This window comes from Mesoplodon mirus (genome assembly GCF_964341445.2).
Source record: "Mesoplodon mirus genome assembly, chromosome: 14".
Classification (NCBI taxonomy): Eukaryota; Metazoa; Chordata; class Mammalia; order Artiodactyla; family Ziphiidae; genus Mesoplodon; species Mesoplodon mirus.
This window is the reverse complement of record NC_138990.1, coordinates 23662835-23680100: the sequence shown is the minus strand read 5'-3', so window position 1 is coordinate 23680100 and position 17266 is coordinate 23662835. Positions and strand designations below refer to the sequence as shown.

General features: G+C 39.8%; 1 protein-coding gene across 1 annotated transcript; it reads right to left on the bottom strand.

Annotated features, from left to right (window-relative positions):
- Positions 1-2039: 2039 nt before the first annotated feature.
- SLC5A7 (solute carrier family 5 member 7) lies at positions 2040-13097 on the bottom strand (the record flags this gene model as incomplete). Its single annotated transcript, XM_082642789.1, has 6 exons — positions 12950-13097; positions 9005-9153; positions 8031-8174; positions 4770-4923; positions 4018-4235; positions 2040-2669 (listed from the first exon to the last, which is right to left on the bottom strand). Exons 1-6 carry the CDS (start codon positions 13080-13082, stop codon positions 2040-2042), a joined length of 1428 nt encoding a protein of 475 aa, XP_082498915.1. The 5' UTR covers positions 13083-13097.
- Between the last annotated feature and the right edge of the window lie 4169 nt (positions 13098-17266).

Genomic DNA, 17266 nt, shown 5'->3' with positions numbered 1-17266 from the left:
AAAATTATGATGATGGAGAGGGTGAAAATAATTATTCAGGTAGAGTGCTGGAAAGAGGCACATATGAAGTATCACCCTTGCCAGGAGCTGCAGTCCCCATCAATTAACTACCTTCACCTGTCAAATATTTCCACCTTTGTAGTTTTTAAAAAATGTGTTTCCTGACCCTGTTTCTTCTCTCAACCCATGTCCGAGAAACTTGGGACTCCCACACCTACTGGTTCCAAAACTGTGCTCCTTTCCAAGCACTCCATTCTGAGCAGAGAGATGGGTACAAAAAATTCCCTTTTCATTTAGGTTACAGACGATGCTTTGTAAAGATTCTGAATGCAATGTCACATTTACCATCAAGCTTGGATAAAGCATTAAAAATATGGGAATGACAACATATAAAATTATTTAATTTCACATTTTAAAAATTACCCTGTAAATTTAATTCATGTTTAATAACAAAGGAGAATATTATTTGATGCTTTTGGACAATTGCAATAAAAAAAGGAATTCTAGCTTCCCAAACACAACTTTTATACTTAATGTCGAACACTGAATTTTCACTTTGTCTATGAATCACAAAAAAAGAAATATTTTTTGGAAAAAGTGCTTTAGTTTGAATAATTCAGGCTGCCTTTCTTTAACTGGATCAAATGCTTAGATAATTTTTCTGCTGATCAGCTCACTCTGCTTTTGTAGACGCAGCTCCTGTTATTTCTATAATGTGACTGATGGGAAAGCATTTAAAATTCGAAAATGGATACAAACCATTACATATAAATATACACATATTTTTTTAACTCCAGAAAAGGAGTAAAATAATATTTAATGACCAACCTCATGAAAGTTATGTAGACACCAAATGTTAAAATTAAGTCCTTCTTTTAGGACTTAATTTTACTTTCTCCTTTCTTCTGCATTTTAAAATTCACTATATACGATTTGTAGTGGTGATTTGTCCAGTACCTAAGACCGGTTTTTGCAAAAAAGGGCCACAGAGTAGCTCTCTTGACACTAAATCATCCTCATTAACTAACATTCAAAATCGAGTGGTTTCATTTTTCTAATCTTACTACTATCAGGAGGTGTGGTTTGCCTCTCACTAAGCTTGATCGGTGTGTAGCTATCTCACCTTACAAATGGCTCAATTTCACTTCCAATACTAATACATAGCAAGTCAACAGATTACTTCTTTTCTCATGAAGCAAAATTTTCTAAACTTCCGATGAAGGTAAAGTTCACTGTTGTTCCTGTCACTTTCTACTTAGTGGCCTTCTTGATTTATTGCTGTAAGGTTGCCCAATAATCACGACTTTCTCGCCGTAGGTACTTTCCCCAATGCATATGGTAGTTGTATGGTAGTTTTAGACACACCCAAAGGAACCAGGGATCCTCTATCAGGACGGAATCTACTTTCCTATCATCTTGCATGTCAAGAAATGCCACTACACAATATTTTTTGTGTGTGTCTGCTTTGCCTGCACTCAGAATAATACATACCGCTACTAAAAGAAAAACAAATTGCATATTCAGCGAATGTTATAATTAAGAACATGAAAGAAGAAATTATTCATCACATCAGGGAAATCAGCTGATTAATTTGCAGCACCATTCACTGGAGTGATGGGGATTTATTCTCACAACTTCAGTGTGAGAGTTAAACTGGACTCACAGGACATTCGCAAACAAGGTCGGGATCAAGGCTCTCCAGTCTCCTTGACTTTCTCACATCTACTTCCTTTTTCCATAATAAAGGTGAACACTCTTTTTGGCTCTCCATTCTTTGAGTGAGGTTTTATTCATGTTTGAATACTTAACAAAACTACTGAGAGTCGAAATCAAATGAGGATGAGATGTGTCCACGAGGGAGAGAAAGATGCTGCTTCAGGGGTGCTTCCTTCTGGCTTGTCTTGGATGTGCAATTACACTATTATATGGATTTTTGTCCTCCTGAACGTTATTTTTAAAATATATTTCATATGCCGCAAACCACCCTTCCGGGACTAGCCTGCTATAGTGCTCCGTCTAGGAAAGCAGCGAGGATGTGTTTATTGTAAATTATCTTCAGTCCCAGACCCCTCTGGACTGGAATCCACGTTGAGGAGGGCCTCCTGATTGGTGAAAGTCGAGCTGAGAGTTACGCTCTGCCGAGGCTTCACAGGTGCAAGTTCATCTAGCTTAATATTGTCATTTCTGACCAGAATTGTCCTATCCATGTTTTCTTCACTGTGCCTTGCAACGACAGCATCAAATACATCTACTTTTGGTGGCAACGTTCCACTTTCAAATAGGTATTTGGCTAAATAAGAGATGCAAATGTTGGATAAGAATGAGGTCACCATGGCAAGGGTTTTAAATGGGAATCTCTGATTATATATGCCACTTTTATCAATGTAATAACCGGGGTAAAAGATCAAGGGCTGCAGGTTCAGGTATGGCTCCCCGCCGGTTACTCTCAGGAAAAGGCCAGAAATGTAACCCGCCACGGCCCCGTACGTGTTCGTCCCCTTGACGAAGAGCACGCAGAGCAGCTGCGGGAAGATGATGATGTATACGAGGTCGGAGCTGAGGTACCAGAGCCCGTACACCGTCTTTGTCAGCAAGGCCATGGTCATTGCAGAAGCTCCGAACACGAACACCGTGACGCGCATGACCCAGACGAGCTCCTTGTCGGAAGCCTGTAGGAAATCGACAGCGAGTCAGTTTTTCTCGGGACGTGCTGGCTCCTCTAGGAGGAGCATGAGATGCCTTCCTGTGTGTTAAAGGTGCTCTAAAGAATCCCCCTGGGGGCTTCCCGGGTGGCACAGTGGTTGAGAATCTGCCTGCCAATGCAGGGGACACGGGTTCGAGCCCTGGTCTGGGAAGATCCCACATGCCGCGGAGCAACTAGGCCCGTGAGCCACAACTGCTGAGCCTGAGCGTCTGGAGCCTGTGCTCCGCAACAAGAGAGGCCGCGACAATGAGAGGCCCGTGCACCGCGATGAAGAGTGGCCCCCGCTCGCCGCAACTAGAGAAAGCCCTCGCACAGAAACGAAGACCCAACACAGCCAAAAATAAATAAAATGAATTAATAAACTCCTACCCCCAACATCATCTTTAAAAAAAAAAAAAAAGAAGAATCCCCCTGGTTCAAAAGGCTCAGTCTGTGGGTAAAACCGGCCGAAACCACAGCATGTGAAGCGAGCAATCTAGGCAGCCTCCCTGGGCGACCTTGGGAGACGCTTCAGTCACCCGTATGCAGTAAGCAGAGCCCTCGCGCGCTCTTCGCTGAATATGTCAGAGGGAGACGTGAGATGCGCGCTGGGTCCTTGTAGGGGAATGATAATGCAGGGGAGGATTTCTTTACTTTCCACGTTAAGGAATAGTTTTTCATGTGGCAGTGAGAGGTTGTAGCCTATCTGTCTTCCTCTCTTACTGGAGGGTAACCGCCTTAAAAAACAAGTGGGACCATTTTGTTAACTATGACCTAGAAAACCTAGTGAAAGGTAAGCCTGAGTCAAGGAAGAAGGTGGAGGGGGGCTCTGGGCCCCTCAGTGAGCCCGATCGTGCTGCTCTGCGCCCTTGCATTCAATAAGGAAAATCAGATTGAGAGGCTGTTTTCTGACAAAGGAGGACTTGGGGTTCAAGTGAAGAGCAGGACAGGTGTGAGACCAACACACGTGAAATAATTACTCATTATCTTTTGCCTCTGCCAGGGTTCCTGAATTTCTTATCGTATTTAGTTAAACTCAAAGTTTTTCTAAGTTATTTTAGGTTTCATTGCTCGTTCATTAGAAAGAGAAAACGTTTAAATTATTGCAATATGACTGTACCTCTTGGGAAATAGTTATATTGATTAGTGCCCTTCAGTATTAGCCTGAATGACAACATGCATTAAAAACCTCATGTACAGCATAAATAAAGCGCTGAATCAAAGTAGGGTCAGATTTTCATGCAGACTATTAATAAGTATAGAGAAACACCTACACAGTAAGTGCAAGGATGAGAACAAGAGCAATAACATTATGTTGAAAACACTGTTCTTACATTTTGTCTGAAGGAAAGCTGGTAGATGTTGCGAGCAAACATCGAACTTGCTGACAAGATGGAAGAATCTGCTGATGACATGACAGCAGCGGAAACGGCTCCAAGACCAAAGTAAGAAATGTACACAGGGCAGAGATACTTCAGGACAATCGGCAAGATCATGTCTGCCTGTTGGTTGTCCTTGGGGTCGAGAGGCCCGTATCCAGTCTGGCTCCAGTCTGTGGATAGAAACAACAAACACCACAAGCAAAGAGCCATCCATCCATCCATCGATCTGGGGTCATCCTATTTACTAGGTAGCTTTCAAAATAAAATCAGAACCTATAAACTAGTCTAATCAGTGGGAAATCTAATTAGTCTAATAGGGCATGTTAGTTTAATTAGGTGGGAAGTCCATATACTAGTCCAGTGAAATTGTCTCATATATTCCAGCTTCTAATAGGTTACAGTTAGTCTTATGCACAAGACCTGAACAGAATATGGTGGTGTGAAATATATATATATATATATATATATATATATATAAAATTAAATATATATTTAATATATAATTCTCATCTTCAATGTTACAATGGTGTCTGAACTATAAGACAATTTGTTGACATATTACAAAGGTAGATATATGAACATATGAGAAATCATTAATTGTGTGGGGGGAAGAGGGAAAGTGGGGGAGGGAGGGCAGCTGAGCGGTAACTGGTGACTTGGATGAAGCCTGAGTGAGTCAATTAGTGAAGCTGCAAGAGATTTACCTGTTGATGCGCCAATGGCTCCAATGAGTATGGCTGGCAGAGCCATCACCATGCACCCAAAAGCTGCCAGGAAGGACAGCACTTGAGCGTAGGTGGCTGAGGACGAAGACAGGACCCTCTGGAAGTAGGCTTGCCATGGGATTCCACCCAGCATCTGCGTGGGAACCACGGGGACTCAAAATGAATTGGAGGCAGATAGCATCTATTAGGTATTTTTAAAATGAGATTTTTTTTTTAACAATCACATTCAGAATAGTCACATGTATGGATCTGAAGTGTAGAAAATGGTCCTACGTGCCACTTGTCTCCACTGCTGTCACTAAGTCATTGTCATAGGTTCAGTTGCGCAGAATTTCTCAAGTTCTTTTCTCTCGTAATTATGTGGCACAATATTATTTTTTGCTTAATTTACCTACTTTAAGCTGCATGATATACAACTACCCAGAAACCTTCAATTTGTTCTTATCTGGAAGTTTTAACAACCACAAAGTTATCTCAAAAAATTAAGACTCTGAAACCATGAAGTTTAATTTGATTCAAAACACCCGGTGAATATTTCTGGATTCCAATCATGTGCCAGGCAATGTAATGGTTGTCAGAGCCCAAAGATGAGTGAAAAATGGTTCCTGCTCTTGAGATCACTGTCCACTGGGAGAGTCAGTGCATTATGGTGTTTTCTAGACCGGGGTGTGCAGAGGCTCAAGACAATATAGAGCATCAAGAAGATACTAGAATTTCTCTTTATATTCATTTCTACCTCCTACCTAAATGTTATATTGCTGTTTTATTAAATGATTTACACAAAGTGCTAGTACAGTACATGTAAGCACTTTATAATTCCTATCCCTACCTTGGGGCTGTGCCTTACATTCTTACTGAGGATATACAATAAAAAAGTTTGCAGACACTGAACTTGCGTGTAATTTGTTGATGCTACAAAGAGGTACATATGGGAACAATAATGAGAAACAATCATCTGGGGGTAACAGAGGGAGGGGAAAGGTGGGAGGAAGACAGAGGCATGGTAACCTACAGAAACAGCATTTGAGTCCCCTTAAGCATCAAGAGGGTGTCACTAGGTGGAGATGGAGAGGGAGGAGAGTTCTTGGGAAAGAACCCAATATGAAAAAGAAAAAAAAACAAAGAGGCAGCCACTAGACCACTGTGTGTTTGGTATGGGTAGAGGTCAGGGAGTGTGTGGGTGGTGAGAGAGGAGTCTGGAGAATCCTCTCACTGGCGTAGAGTCAGTGTGCAGTAAATATTTATCATGTGAGTGAGTGAATTGAGGAGGGGACTTCCCACATCACAATGTATTGAAGTTGCTTCTTTGATTGTCTCTCTCACTGGCTCCGAGTTCTGGGATATCTGTCTTGTTTATTATTGTCACATCTGTGCCGGTCACATATGGGCTCCAGAACAATTTCCTTCTTATAAAAGCCATACAAGCTCAAAAGCAAAACAAACAAAACAAAACAAAGGCAAAAGAAGAAATTCTAAAATTCATAACCCCATGCCTCAAATCTATATGCTTCCAAAACTTTTCCTTTTGTTTTGCAACCTGTAAATCAGTATATCATTGACATCTTCCATGTTGATGAATATTTCGTCAATAAAATTTCAATGACTATGTGAATTGATATATCATAATTTACATACCTGTGTCTATGGACATTTAGGTCATCCAGGTTTGTAAGTCAGGTAAAATCTGGCCTCCACTCACAAACAGGAGCTCTGATGGAAAGGTAGAAATGGGCTTGGAGGAGTGGGATGTGGGTGGGCTGCCAGCGGGGAGACCAGTGAGGGGCTGTCACAATAGGGCCAGGTGATCCAGGAGCTTGATCTAGTGCTAATATAGGGACGGGGAAGTTTAGGGTGGGACGGGGAGATGCCTCTAGGGTACCATGAGCAGGACTTGACAAGTCATTTCCATGGCAACTGGAAGATCAGAGACCATTGGTGAAACGTTTCAAGGCTCCCATCTACAGTTTATTTATTCAGTCAGTCATTCCGCATCTATTATTTCATTTCAATTTATCTTACAATTTGAAGGATGAACATGACTTAGTCATACAAGTTTTTGAGATGGGAGAAATTGTAGCAACCATTGGATATAATGCCTTATCTTGAAGATGAGTAAATCTGAGGACTAAAGTGTGGTGTAGGAGAAAGGACTTTGGGGTCTTGGTTCTCTGTTTCAATCTGTCACTCAGACAGTGGTGTGACTGATAATCAAAAAATTGCCTAGTTTTTCTAAGTCTCATCATCTCTCCCATATAACCATAAAATACACCAGCCATGAAGGTAAAATTACACATACATATAATATTTAATCGCCTTCTCCATTCAATTCATAACTATAAACCATGCCAGAAAAATTTCAGCCAATGCATTTCTTAACAATCATTGGGGAAAAAGCCCTCTTCCCCACCACTGGAAACATTAGTTTACAAGTTTTCCTGTCTTCTTACCAGTAAGTTCTTCACGGGGGCAGACACATCTACTTTCAGTGTTAAAATTTAACAAAGTGCCACAGACACAAAATGAAATCACAAAATATTGTGAATCTTCTAAAAAGGGAACAAACATAAACAATTTCCCCTTAATTTTGATAACAATTAATCTATTGCTTACTTTGAAATCAAATACATTGTTTTTTTAAAATACATAACCCCTCTAGCAAAATCACAAAATCACAAAATCTCTGAGGGAGAGGTTCTCTGGTGCTCCCTCTCCCTCAGTCTGTGATCTGCCTTGATTTCTTCCATGCCCACCCCTCAAGGCCACCACCTTCACCCACAGGTTCTGCACATTCCCAGCTGCCTGACCTCCCAGCCTTCTTTCTTGGCATCTGTCCTGGGTGACACCTTCCTTCCCTACGTATCTCATGCAGTTAAGGCCTTATGACACCACAAATTTAATTAGAGGCTGAATGAATTACTTATTTCAGAAGAAGTTGGATTTTAATGCCTTAATCCAAGATACAAAATAGAATTTTTAGATGGCGTGGCTCTCAGACTGGGGGAGGTATCCGGCAGTAGGGCGTGGTGTTCAGCACAAGTGTGGACACACCACACATAACCCCAGGGAAGTGATTGCTTTGACACTTGTCAGTGGCCCCATCCTTCTTCCAGCAGGAAGCAGTCAACCCAGAAATAGACAGGAGCGTGCATTTTAGTGTTACGTATAAACACTAAAATCTTGGAAGTGCGTTTGATTTTAGGACAAGTGAGAGTGCATTCCTTGGGTAAGAGCATCACTTACCAACAACAGAAAGCTATCGAGCCACGTGTAGACTTCAAACGGCTCAATGGTCCCCAGCCAGGGCTTTTGGTACTTGGTGTGCACGGCCGTGTACCCGATGTCAGCAACCGCAGAATGTGACAGTGCGAAGGGGACGCTGATCCACTGCAACCAGAGCACGGGAGAGCGTTAGGCCGTGTAACTGTCTGGGACATGCAAGATTTAGTTTATTATTTTTTTCTCGTAGATGGCACAGCTCAGTGTTCCTCTTGTTCAAGGAAGGGCCTGGAAGCATGTTCTCTGTGGGACACCATGAAATGCTGACTTAGGAGAGTTAGAGTAGCACATAGCTTCTGTGCTAATGATGCCATTTCACATTAACTACAGAGCAGCCACCAGAGACCTTTGGGAAGAAAACGTTGAATTTGAGAACTTTACATATGTTTATATATAAACTTTTTGTGTTTTCTTAGAATTAGAAGAAGATATCCATTTCTTAAAGTGACCAAGAAGATTTGATTGAAAATAATTTCTATGTCCCATGAGCAGTTTCATGGATTAACCAAAGCTAATATAAGGAAGGGTTAAGAGACAAATACAGATTAGTGTCAAGATTTAAATTTTAACTCTGAGGGAAGTTATTCAAGGAAGATCCCACATGTGTTTCCATCAAATGGAGACATGAAGGAGAGGAAGCCCTAGACCTTACTAAGACTTAACTGAGGGCACTTTTCTGTCAAAATCTCACAACGTGACTAGAGGTTTTTCATCCAATTGATCCACAGAGAAATGAAAAATTGCCAACAGTATACGACTTACTGTGTATTACCCATGATGGGAAAATAGCATTTCTGTTAATTTTTGCTGAGTTAGTATAAAATACCACATTATCTTTCACAAAAGGAGAAAGGAAGAAAAGAAGGAAGGATGGAAGAGAGAAGGAAAGGAAGAAGGGAAGGAAGGAAGGAAGAAAGTCTGTGAACGGCCCCACTTACCAGTCCCACGAAAATGCAGAAGAGCTGAACGACATCTGTGTAGGCCACGGAGTAGAGCCCGCCCACCAGGGTGTACAGCGTGGCGATAAGGGCGGAGACAATGACGGACACGCGCACATCGGCGCTAATGATCACGCTGATAGTGGCTCCTGGAAGGATTGGATGAGAACAGCCCAGGTGAAGTCTCACATTCAAATTCTTCCATCTCAGTAAACTGAATATGCACATGCATATCTGCATTTATATACATATACATATATATATATACATATGTTTAAAAATCTTCTTTCTTTCTGAAATTAGTGCTTTGCTCACTTATTTATGTGGGGACACCTGAAATTCACGATTTGGTTACAGATCCATGACATATACTATACTGAATACTACTATAAGATCTTGCAGTAATGCCACCAACTACCTGAAACTCTGACTTTGTTGAACATATGCAGTATATTTACTCACATCCATGAGAAAAATAAGCCTTTATGATAAGCATAACCACCCATCTCCACATTTTACTATCAGCATTCGTTTGCTCTTTTGCATTAACTCTGACCTCAGCCAGCTTTTATTAGATGACACATGGTATAAGGTACCAAGGTTTGAAACAAACTTGTAGGAGAAAATAATAAAATTGGTAACTTGTTCCTTCCAACTTTTTCAACTTTGTGAAAGACTACTTTTATTTTATTTGTTTGCTGGAGCATTCCAGTCTTGCCCCTAGGACGCCAGTGCACTGAAGAGTCGTAGATTTTAGCATCGTGTTTTAAAGTAATTTTCAGCATCAAAATTGTAAACCTGCCTTAGAAGTCAATCTATGCTCTTCTGACTTTCTGACTTTGTTTACTGTGTTTGTTGGTGTCTGTATTTCCAATAGAATGTTATGGTATGGACAGCTAGACCGCTGCAGTTCTTGGACTGCCAGTTCAGAATTCACTTGCTGCTCTACACACCCTTTCCCTGTTCTTCTCAAAAGTGGTATAGTTTATATTTCGTATTATTAAACGCAGCAATGATATTCCTGCCACGTTAACATACATGCAACAAATCTGTGATTTCTTTGAATCATTTCTTGCAGTCTTGCATTCTACTATCACTTCTCAATGGCGTGCTAATGGCATAGGCAGCCCACCTGAGATGAAAAATCCATTATCTAAAGGGCAGTATATTTTGATCTAAGATAACAACGCAAAATATTTTTCAAGAAATTTTTTCTTAGTGCTTTGGCTTTGGTATCAAAATTGAATTACTTTCTTGCATAAAAACCAGTTGAGAAATGAAATGCCTAGTAAGGAATTGGGAGAGGAAGACAAGGGAAAGAGGTCAATTATTTACAAGTGACTTTGGATAACTGACTGAATTATTGTTATATGGATATTTAACAAGTTATTTTTTTTTCTCCTGAGATTATTTTCTTCATGTTGAAACTTTAGTCACAATTCTTTGTCATTCATCTTTGGTCTAGTTCTCTACTTTAAGAGCAACATTTTAGAGTCATACCCCACGAATTATGAAAAGTCCAATTATTACCCAACCTCTTTTGAATACTGTTTAATTTCCCACCCTTTTGTGAAACTTCTATTAATCCTACACATCCAAAAGGTAAGGAGGCTGTATGTTATAGAAGAAAGATCACTAGACGGGGAGCCTAAAGATTTAGGGTCCTAGTAAATGCTGCCATTTGGCCGTAACTCAGTGGTTTTAAAGAAGTCACCTACTTTTGTCCCACTATTAAGGTTGGGATGAATTTTTTCTCTAAATATTTTCTAAATCACCCCATTATTTGTAGTGAGTAAAATCAAAGCTATACTTCCAGATATGTTGTGAAATATTAACTCATGCAGCCATAAAACTAAATATACTACAAATAAAGTCATAAAAATTATCTGAATTGAGCTGTTAAAAGTGTAAATATACATTTCTTTAAGAAGCTGTAAGGGTGTTGTCTGTTTATACCAAGAAGATAGTTTAAGATACTCCTAAGCTTTAGTGGTGAACTATGCTCATTCATACATATTCACAGTAAGGTGGTAAAAGATCTTGTCCCAAGTTATTTCTAATAAACACTAACTTTGAATTATGTCCAACTATTATTTTTGAAGAAAATAGAGGTGTTAATTTAAAATTCACACACATTCTTTTTACCAGAGCACATATTTCAAGAACAGCAGTAATATTTTCATAAACGTTGTTTGATATGTGTGTGTGTAGAGAGACATTAATGTATTTTACATATGTGTTGACAGGCACACACAGATGTAGACACATATATTTACAAAAATAACTAATTGCAGCAAAGTTGAGTTTAGCTATTAAATTTCCAAAATACTTTAGAAATAATAGATTATTCATTCTATTCTCCCTTCAGGGCTCTGTTATATAAATTGATCTTTATTCAGTGAGAGTGAACATTTTGTATTCTGTTAGATATTCAGCCCACTCCTTTTTTGATAACTCAGCAGGCAGTTTGTTCTTAAAGCCAACATTTTCTGGTGTTGAAACCAGTGACAAATAAACTACCATTGTTTCTTAGCTAATGAGGGCAAGGTGGGAAGGGAGCTGTGCTTTTATATAAAATTTCATTAGGATATGGCAGTGGTGGTTGTGGAGCATGATTACTTAGTGCCAGGAAAGTGCAACATTTTCACTGAGTTATTACAGCTTTTTTTAAACTGTCAAGTTCTCTTCTTTTCTACATCAAGTCATTCCTTCATTTTACAGTTGGAGACCAGGAAAATAAGATATGATTATACAAGAGTCTAGAGAGACAGGAATGAAGAGTGGTGTAAACTAATATCTGATATTACAGAGACCAGATCTGATGATAATACTGAGACCAGAAGACTAGCTTGTAGTCTAATATGCAACAGAGAAGGAAATTCATCTTATCTGACTTTTGTTTTGTACACTTAGAGTTTGACTGTGGACATAAGCCCATTGTTTCCATTTGTAAGAGGAGATGGAGAGTAACACCGTGTGTTCTGGGTGTCACACATACACACGGCTCACTGAGGAAGGACAAGGCACGTCCAGCTCTGCTGGTCTTCAGGAAGGAACTCAACACTCAGTAGGACAGTGTAGATTTCTCCTTGATGAACAGGGAGGGTACTGAGCCTGAAGATCTCCCACTGAAATTTCTCATTTTCTAGGTCGTATCAGTGGGCTGAGAATCCAAGGACCAAAGACAGGCTGTCCTCAGCACTGATGGATCTTGATAGTAAGTTAGACCCCAAAGAGTCTAAGTCCATTTTCCAAATCCCTGAATATGTCTACAACCCAACAGTCTAAGATGTAATGGGATTACACTGAGAAAGGAAGGACTGTTGTTTTCCTTTTTCTCTTTTGAAGAACATGTAGCTATAGGTGATTCATTCATTCATTCATTTGTGATAGGACTGTATGTGTTAATAAGACACAGGTCCTGCCTTCAAGAAATTGTAGTTCCTTTTGTGAGGTTGGAAATTGGGAAATAGATAAATAGGCACATAATCATACAAAGTGATAAATCCAATGGAAACAGAATTCCTGGTGCCTCAGGAAGCCCATAAGAAAGGCATCCAGCAGGTTCAAGATGACTTCCCTGAGGAAGTGACATCTCTAGCGGATCTGAAGAAACTACCTGGTTGGCTAGAAAGGAGAGAGGGGCGTGAGTCCTAAGCAGAGGGCAGCGTGCTTGCAAAGTGTCAGAACTGCCATTCTGGAGGAAGGGAGAAGGAAAAACCCAAGACATAAGAAGCCTTCCTAGCCTGGTTCAAAGGTCTGGTTTTAAGCAGGAAAGGGACGTGATCAGATTCGGTCTTATGGGAGAAAAGCAGGGTGGTGGTGGCATTAATCCAGGTGCTGGAGGTTGGGGGTGGCCTGGCCCGTGGCTGAAGAAAGTAAAGCTGTGCATCTGATGCTCATTCAACCAGAGATGCGCACAGAACGACGTTCTTTGGTCCTTACCTAAGGCAGAGAAAATGGCCGCAGCCCAGAACATTTCCCCCATCAGTGCGGGAATGAACAGGAGTCCTCCCATGCGCTTTCCATAGATCTGCTGAAAGGGGTCTAACATGGTCACATATCCCTTGGAACGCATGGGTTTGGCAAAGAACAGACCACCTAAAGGAAATGAAAGCAAGCGTTAATGAGAAAATGAAAAATTCCTAATACAGTAGTCTTTGCCAGCCTTTTACTATATATAATTTCTGAAGGGAAATGAATTTTTTAGAACACTGATACATGTTGAGGAACCTGTCTGCAAAATCCAGTGAGTACAGGACCAAGAAATATTTAGCAACAAAGTGGAAATTTCTTAATACAATTGTCGTTGTGTGCATCCAAGGCCATACATGGCATGGAAGAGGCATGTGGATTGAAAAACATGGACCAGCACTGCACTCCGTAAAATGTCTTCATGTATTTGTGTCACCCAGCAGGGCATTCAGATATTTGATTAAGCACAAGATCCAACAAAAGTATTCTAAGTGCAAAAGAAATTTAGGAACTCTCTGTTATATAATATTCTTGACCTTTTATTAGTTTGATTTACAAAATGAAATGCAGGTACAATTCAAGTTGATTCATTTTTAACGATATGTCCATGATATTTTGGAAAGAAAAAACATCATTATGTTAAGAAATTCACTGTTTTGATAGCAAAACAATCAAGGGAATTTTTAAAAACATATTCCATAATCAAGAGATCCAATCACCTAAACATTAGTGTTACCACTTTCTGATAACAGCTACTTAGGGATTTCTGGTAGCATTTCCCACAATAGTTATTCACATCGTTTGACTTATTTCACTTGTTATTTATACTCCTGATCTTTATGCTTTGCTGACTGAGTCACTCAGGTGTAAACTTTTGCTTACCTAAAATCAGACTAAGGGAATATCCAATTGGTGCCTGAGCCCACGCTAGACCGTAATCTGGAACATACACGGCTTCGGCTGTCCCATTGATGTAACCTCCTCCGACCCAGGTGGCTGAAACAGAATGAGAAGTGAGGGGATGACGTGTCATACCTGTCATCCCTGAGATCTGCTCAGCCCCACACGGTGGCCCTGACCATCAAGTGGCTGGTGAAACAGCCACCGGAGACATGGCTTGTCTGAAGTGTTGGAAGAATGCAAAAGGCACATCAGATTTCAAAGACTTAGCATGGAAAAATAAATGTAAGGTTTCTCATTTTTGTTTTTGTAATGGTTACATGGCAAAAGTAAAACATTTTCAATGTACTGCATTAAGCAATTCTATTATTTACATTAATTCACCTATTTTTTAATGTTTTTTTAAAGTGATATGTAGAAGATTTCAGATTATATTTGTGGCTTACATCATATTTCCATTGAACAGTGTTGCCCCAGATATTTTCTAAATCCATTGTCATCAACATTTTAAAATGATATTATTATATCATAAAGTCTGAGATCATATACAGTATATAATACTAAATGACTACTTCTCAGTAATACTATGACTTTTCCCCCTGCCTCCGTAACATGGGGTCAAGTGTCTTCATATCAAGGGCCTTTTGTTTTAATTGTATTGATCTTTCTCATTGATCATGACTATTGTCTTCAAGGAGTGGGAGGGGAGTGTGTGTGCTCATGTGCACGCATGGTTGTGTGTGTGTGTGCTTTTCACCAATAGAGTCACTCTAAGCATGCTGGGTGCATAGGATTTTGGCAAATCTATTCTGAATTATAACGAAGTTGTACTCACTCCCTTTCACTGTTAAGGGAGTGGAGGGAGGTGGGTGCCAGGTGCCCTAAAGTGAGCTTAAGTTACCTTTTCCTTCTCTGTCTTCCCAAGAACCCGACCTACACTTAGGGCTAGATCAGCCTTCAGGAGAATTTACAACATTGGCTGCATGCCCATTTGTAATTCTTTGTTCTGCTCCGGGTCTTTCAGTGAGATGCTTGATATTTCATAAAGAATAATAAGAAATACGTCTTCTTCAGATGTTATTTAATAACATTTCTGTAGCATAATAGGTGAAGAGGGCCATGGAACCAAAGAAAAGACATTTTGATTAAACAAGTTAGGGCCAAGAATGCTTTATAAACTCTATCATTTTCTCTGAGAAGACACTAGACTAGTTGATTCTTGCTGAAAAGCTAAAGTTAATGGAACACTCAGATCTTTGCAGTTTATATCCTTTTACGAGTATAGTCAAAATATTTAAAATAATCCCTAGGTAGAATTTGTGTAAAATTATGAGGAACATAGGCTGGCATGAAGCTTATCAAATATGAGACTGAATTCTGGGCTGTATCATGCAGTGGGGAATAAAATTTGACTCTGAAAAATTCCCTGAAGTTTCACGGTTAGAATGTAAGTAAAATAAATAATATGTATATGAAACTGCCAGAGACAAGTGTTTCTTTTGTGTTTCTTGCCAAAATTTATCTGGCGTTTAATCCAAATCCAAAGCAAAGAAGAGAGAACGTTCAAGGGTTAATCTTATTTTTAAAAGTCAACGTGAAAAGACCTTCCTGCAAAGGAATTTTAAGTACATTTAAATGGAGAGGTTTTTTTGTTTTGTTTTTTGTTTTGTGGTACGCGGGCCTCTCACCGCTGTGGCCTCTCCCGCTGTGGCCTCTCCCGCTACGGAGCACAGGCTCTGGACGCGCAGCCTCAGCGGCCATGGCTCACAGGCCCAGCTGCTTCGCGGCATGTGGGATCCTCCTGGACCGGGGCATGAACCCGTGTCCCCTGCATCGGCAGGCGGACTCTCAACCACTGCGCCATCAGGGAAGCCCAAATGGAGAGCTTATATACAAAATCCTCAAGTGGACAAATGAGTATTTAGCAGCCACCCCATCTTCACGGTAGCTTTTCCATGGTGTTGATATATAACAAATGCTATGATGTGCTTTTCTCATCCTAAACCCTGCTGAAATGTTAAAAACTGCCCCCACCCCTCACTGGGCGAGTAACCAGGACCTGGAGCAACGGATTCTCACAGGCACAGCCCCTGAGACCTCACTTTCTGCCTGGCACCTGGGACCCTTGACTCCACACCAGCAATGTTTTGCTACATTAAGTAAATATCTGATGGTCTTACAAGCACAACACTTATTAGTGATCATTTTTCATTGTGTAGGTCTCCTCTCCACTTCCAGAAAGAAAACTGGTGCCTGAATGATTGCAAATATTATAATATAGACGTGCAGACTTGGTTACTTATTATGACTAAAGCCCCTCCATTTTTATCCATCTGGTCCTTTGCATGTTTGTATATTTCATGTCAGATTCATGAGTGAGAACAAGAATTCTTTTAAATTATATGCATTTTTATTTTCAATCTTTATTCTTTATCGAATAATACAACCAATGAATCTGACAAGGTTTAGATAATATGGTTCAGCTTTTAATTGAATTATGATATTGATCAAGGCTCTTTTCAGTTCTGAGAGATTAAAAAAAGTCTTTAAAAGCTGAGCTCGAGCATGACACTTTATAAGAAATATCATAATTCAAATTTTTTCTATACATTTAATAGCCTATTAGATTAAAAATCACTCTGATAAAAGATAAATTCTGAAATATTATCTTTATGGACATAATAAATGTACTATTAAATTAGAGTAATAGAACATTATCATAATTTACAATGAACAAAATACTTTGGTATACAACAGCTCATTTATTCTTTTCAACAGTTTGAGTGAAATCAAAAACTTCTGTCCTTCTATTTTGCTTTTCTTCTTATTTTCTTTGTCATAGGAGAAATCTGAAGGAAATATAATTACAATGCTTTAATGCAGTTCAGATACAGTATCATATGTGGATCTTTAGAGGGAAGAAGAAATGTTTGTGCTCTAATGAAAACTGAAAATGAAGGTATGAAGGTGTGTATTCATCAGCAGTTGGATACTAAGAGAAAAAACAAGAAAATCTACATGAACGTTTCAGTAAACATCTGCAGGTGGTAGGTAAGTGGGTGATTTTTATTCTTCATGTTTCTGTATTTTTCTAACTTTGTATGTTGTGCATCACAGAAAATATTTTGCAAAACACATTTTTTTTTCTGCATATGTGTGTATGTAGAAAAAATTAGAAACAGGGTAAAAGAGAGCTCTTTTCACCCTGGGTACCTTCACGAAGAAGTGGGGAGAGACCTGTGGAGGGCTGGGTGTGGTCACTGCAGGGGTCCTGGCATGGCTGCCAGACCTGGGTGTAGCCCTGGCTCTGGTCCTTACTAAGCACGGGAGGCTGGGTCCTGACGTAACCAGAGCCCTTCCATAGTGATGTCATGAAGAATGAATGAA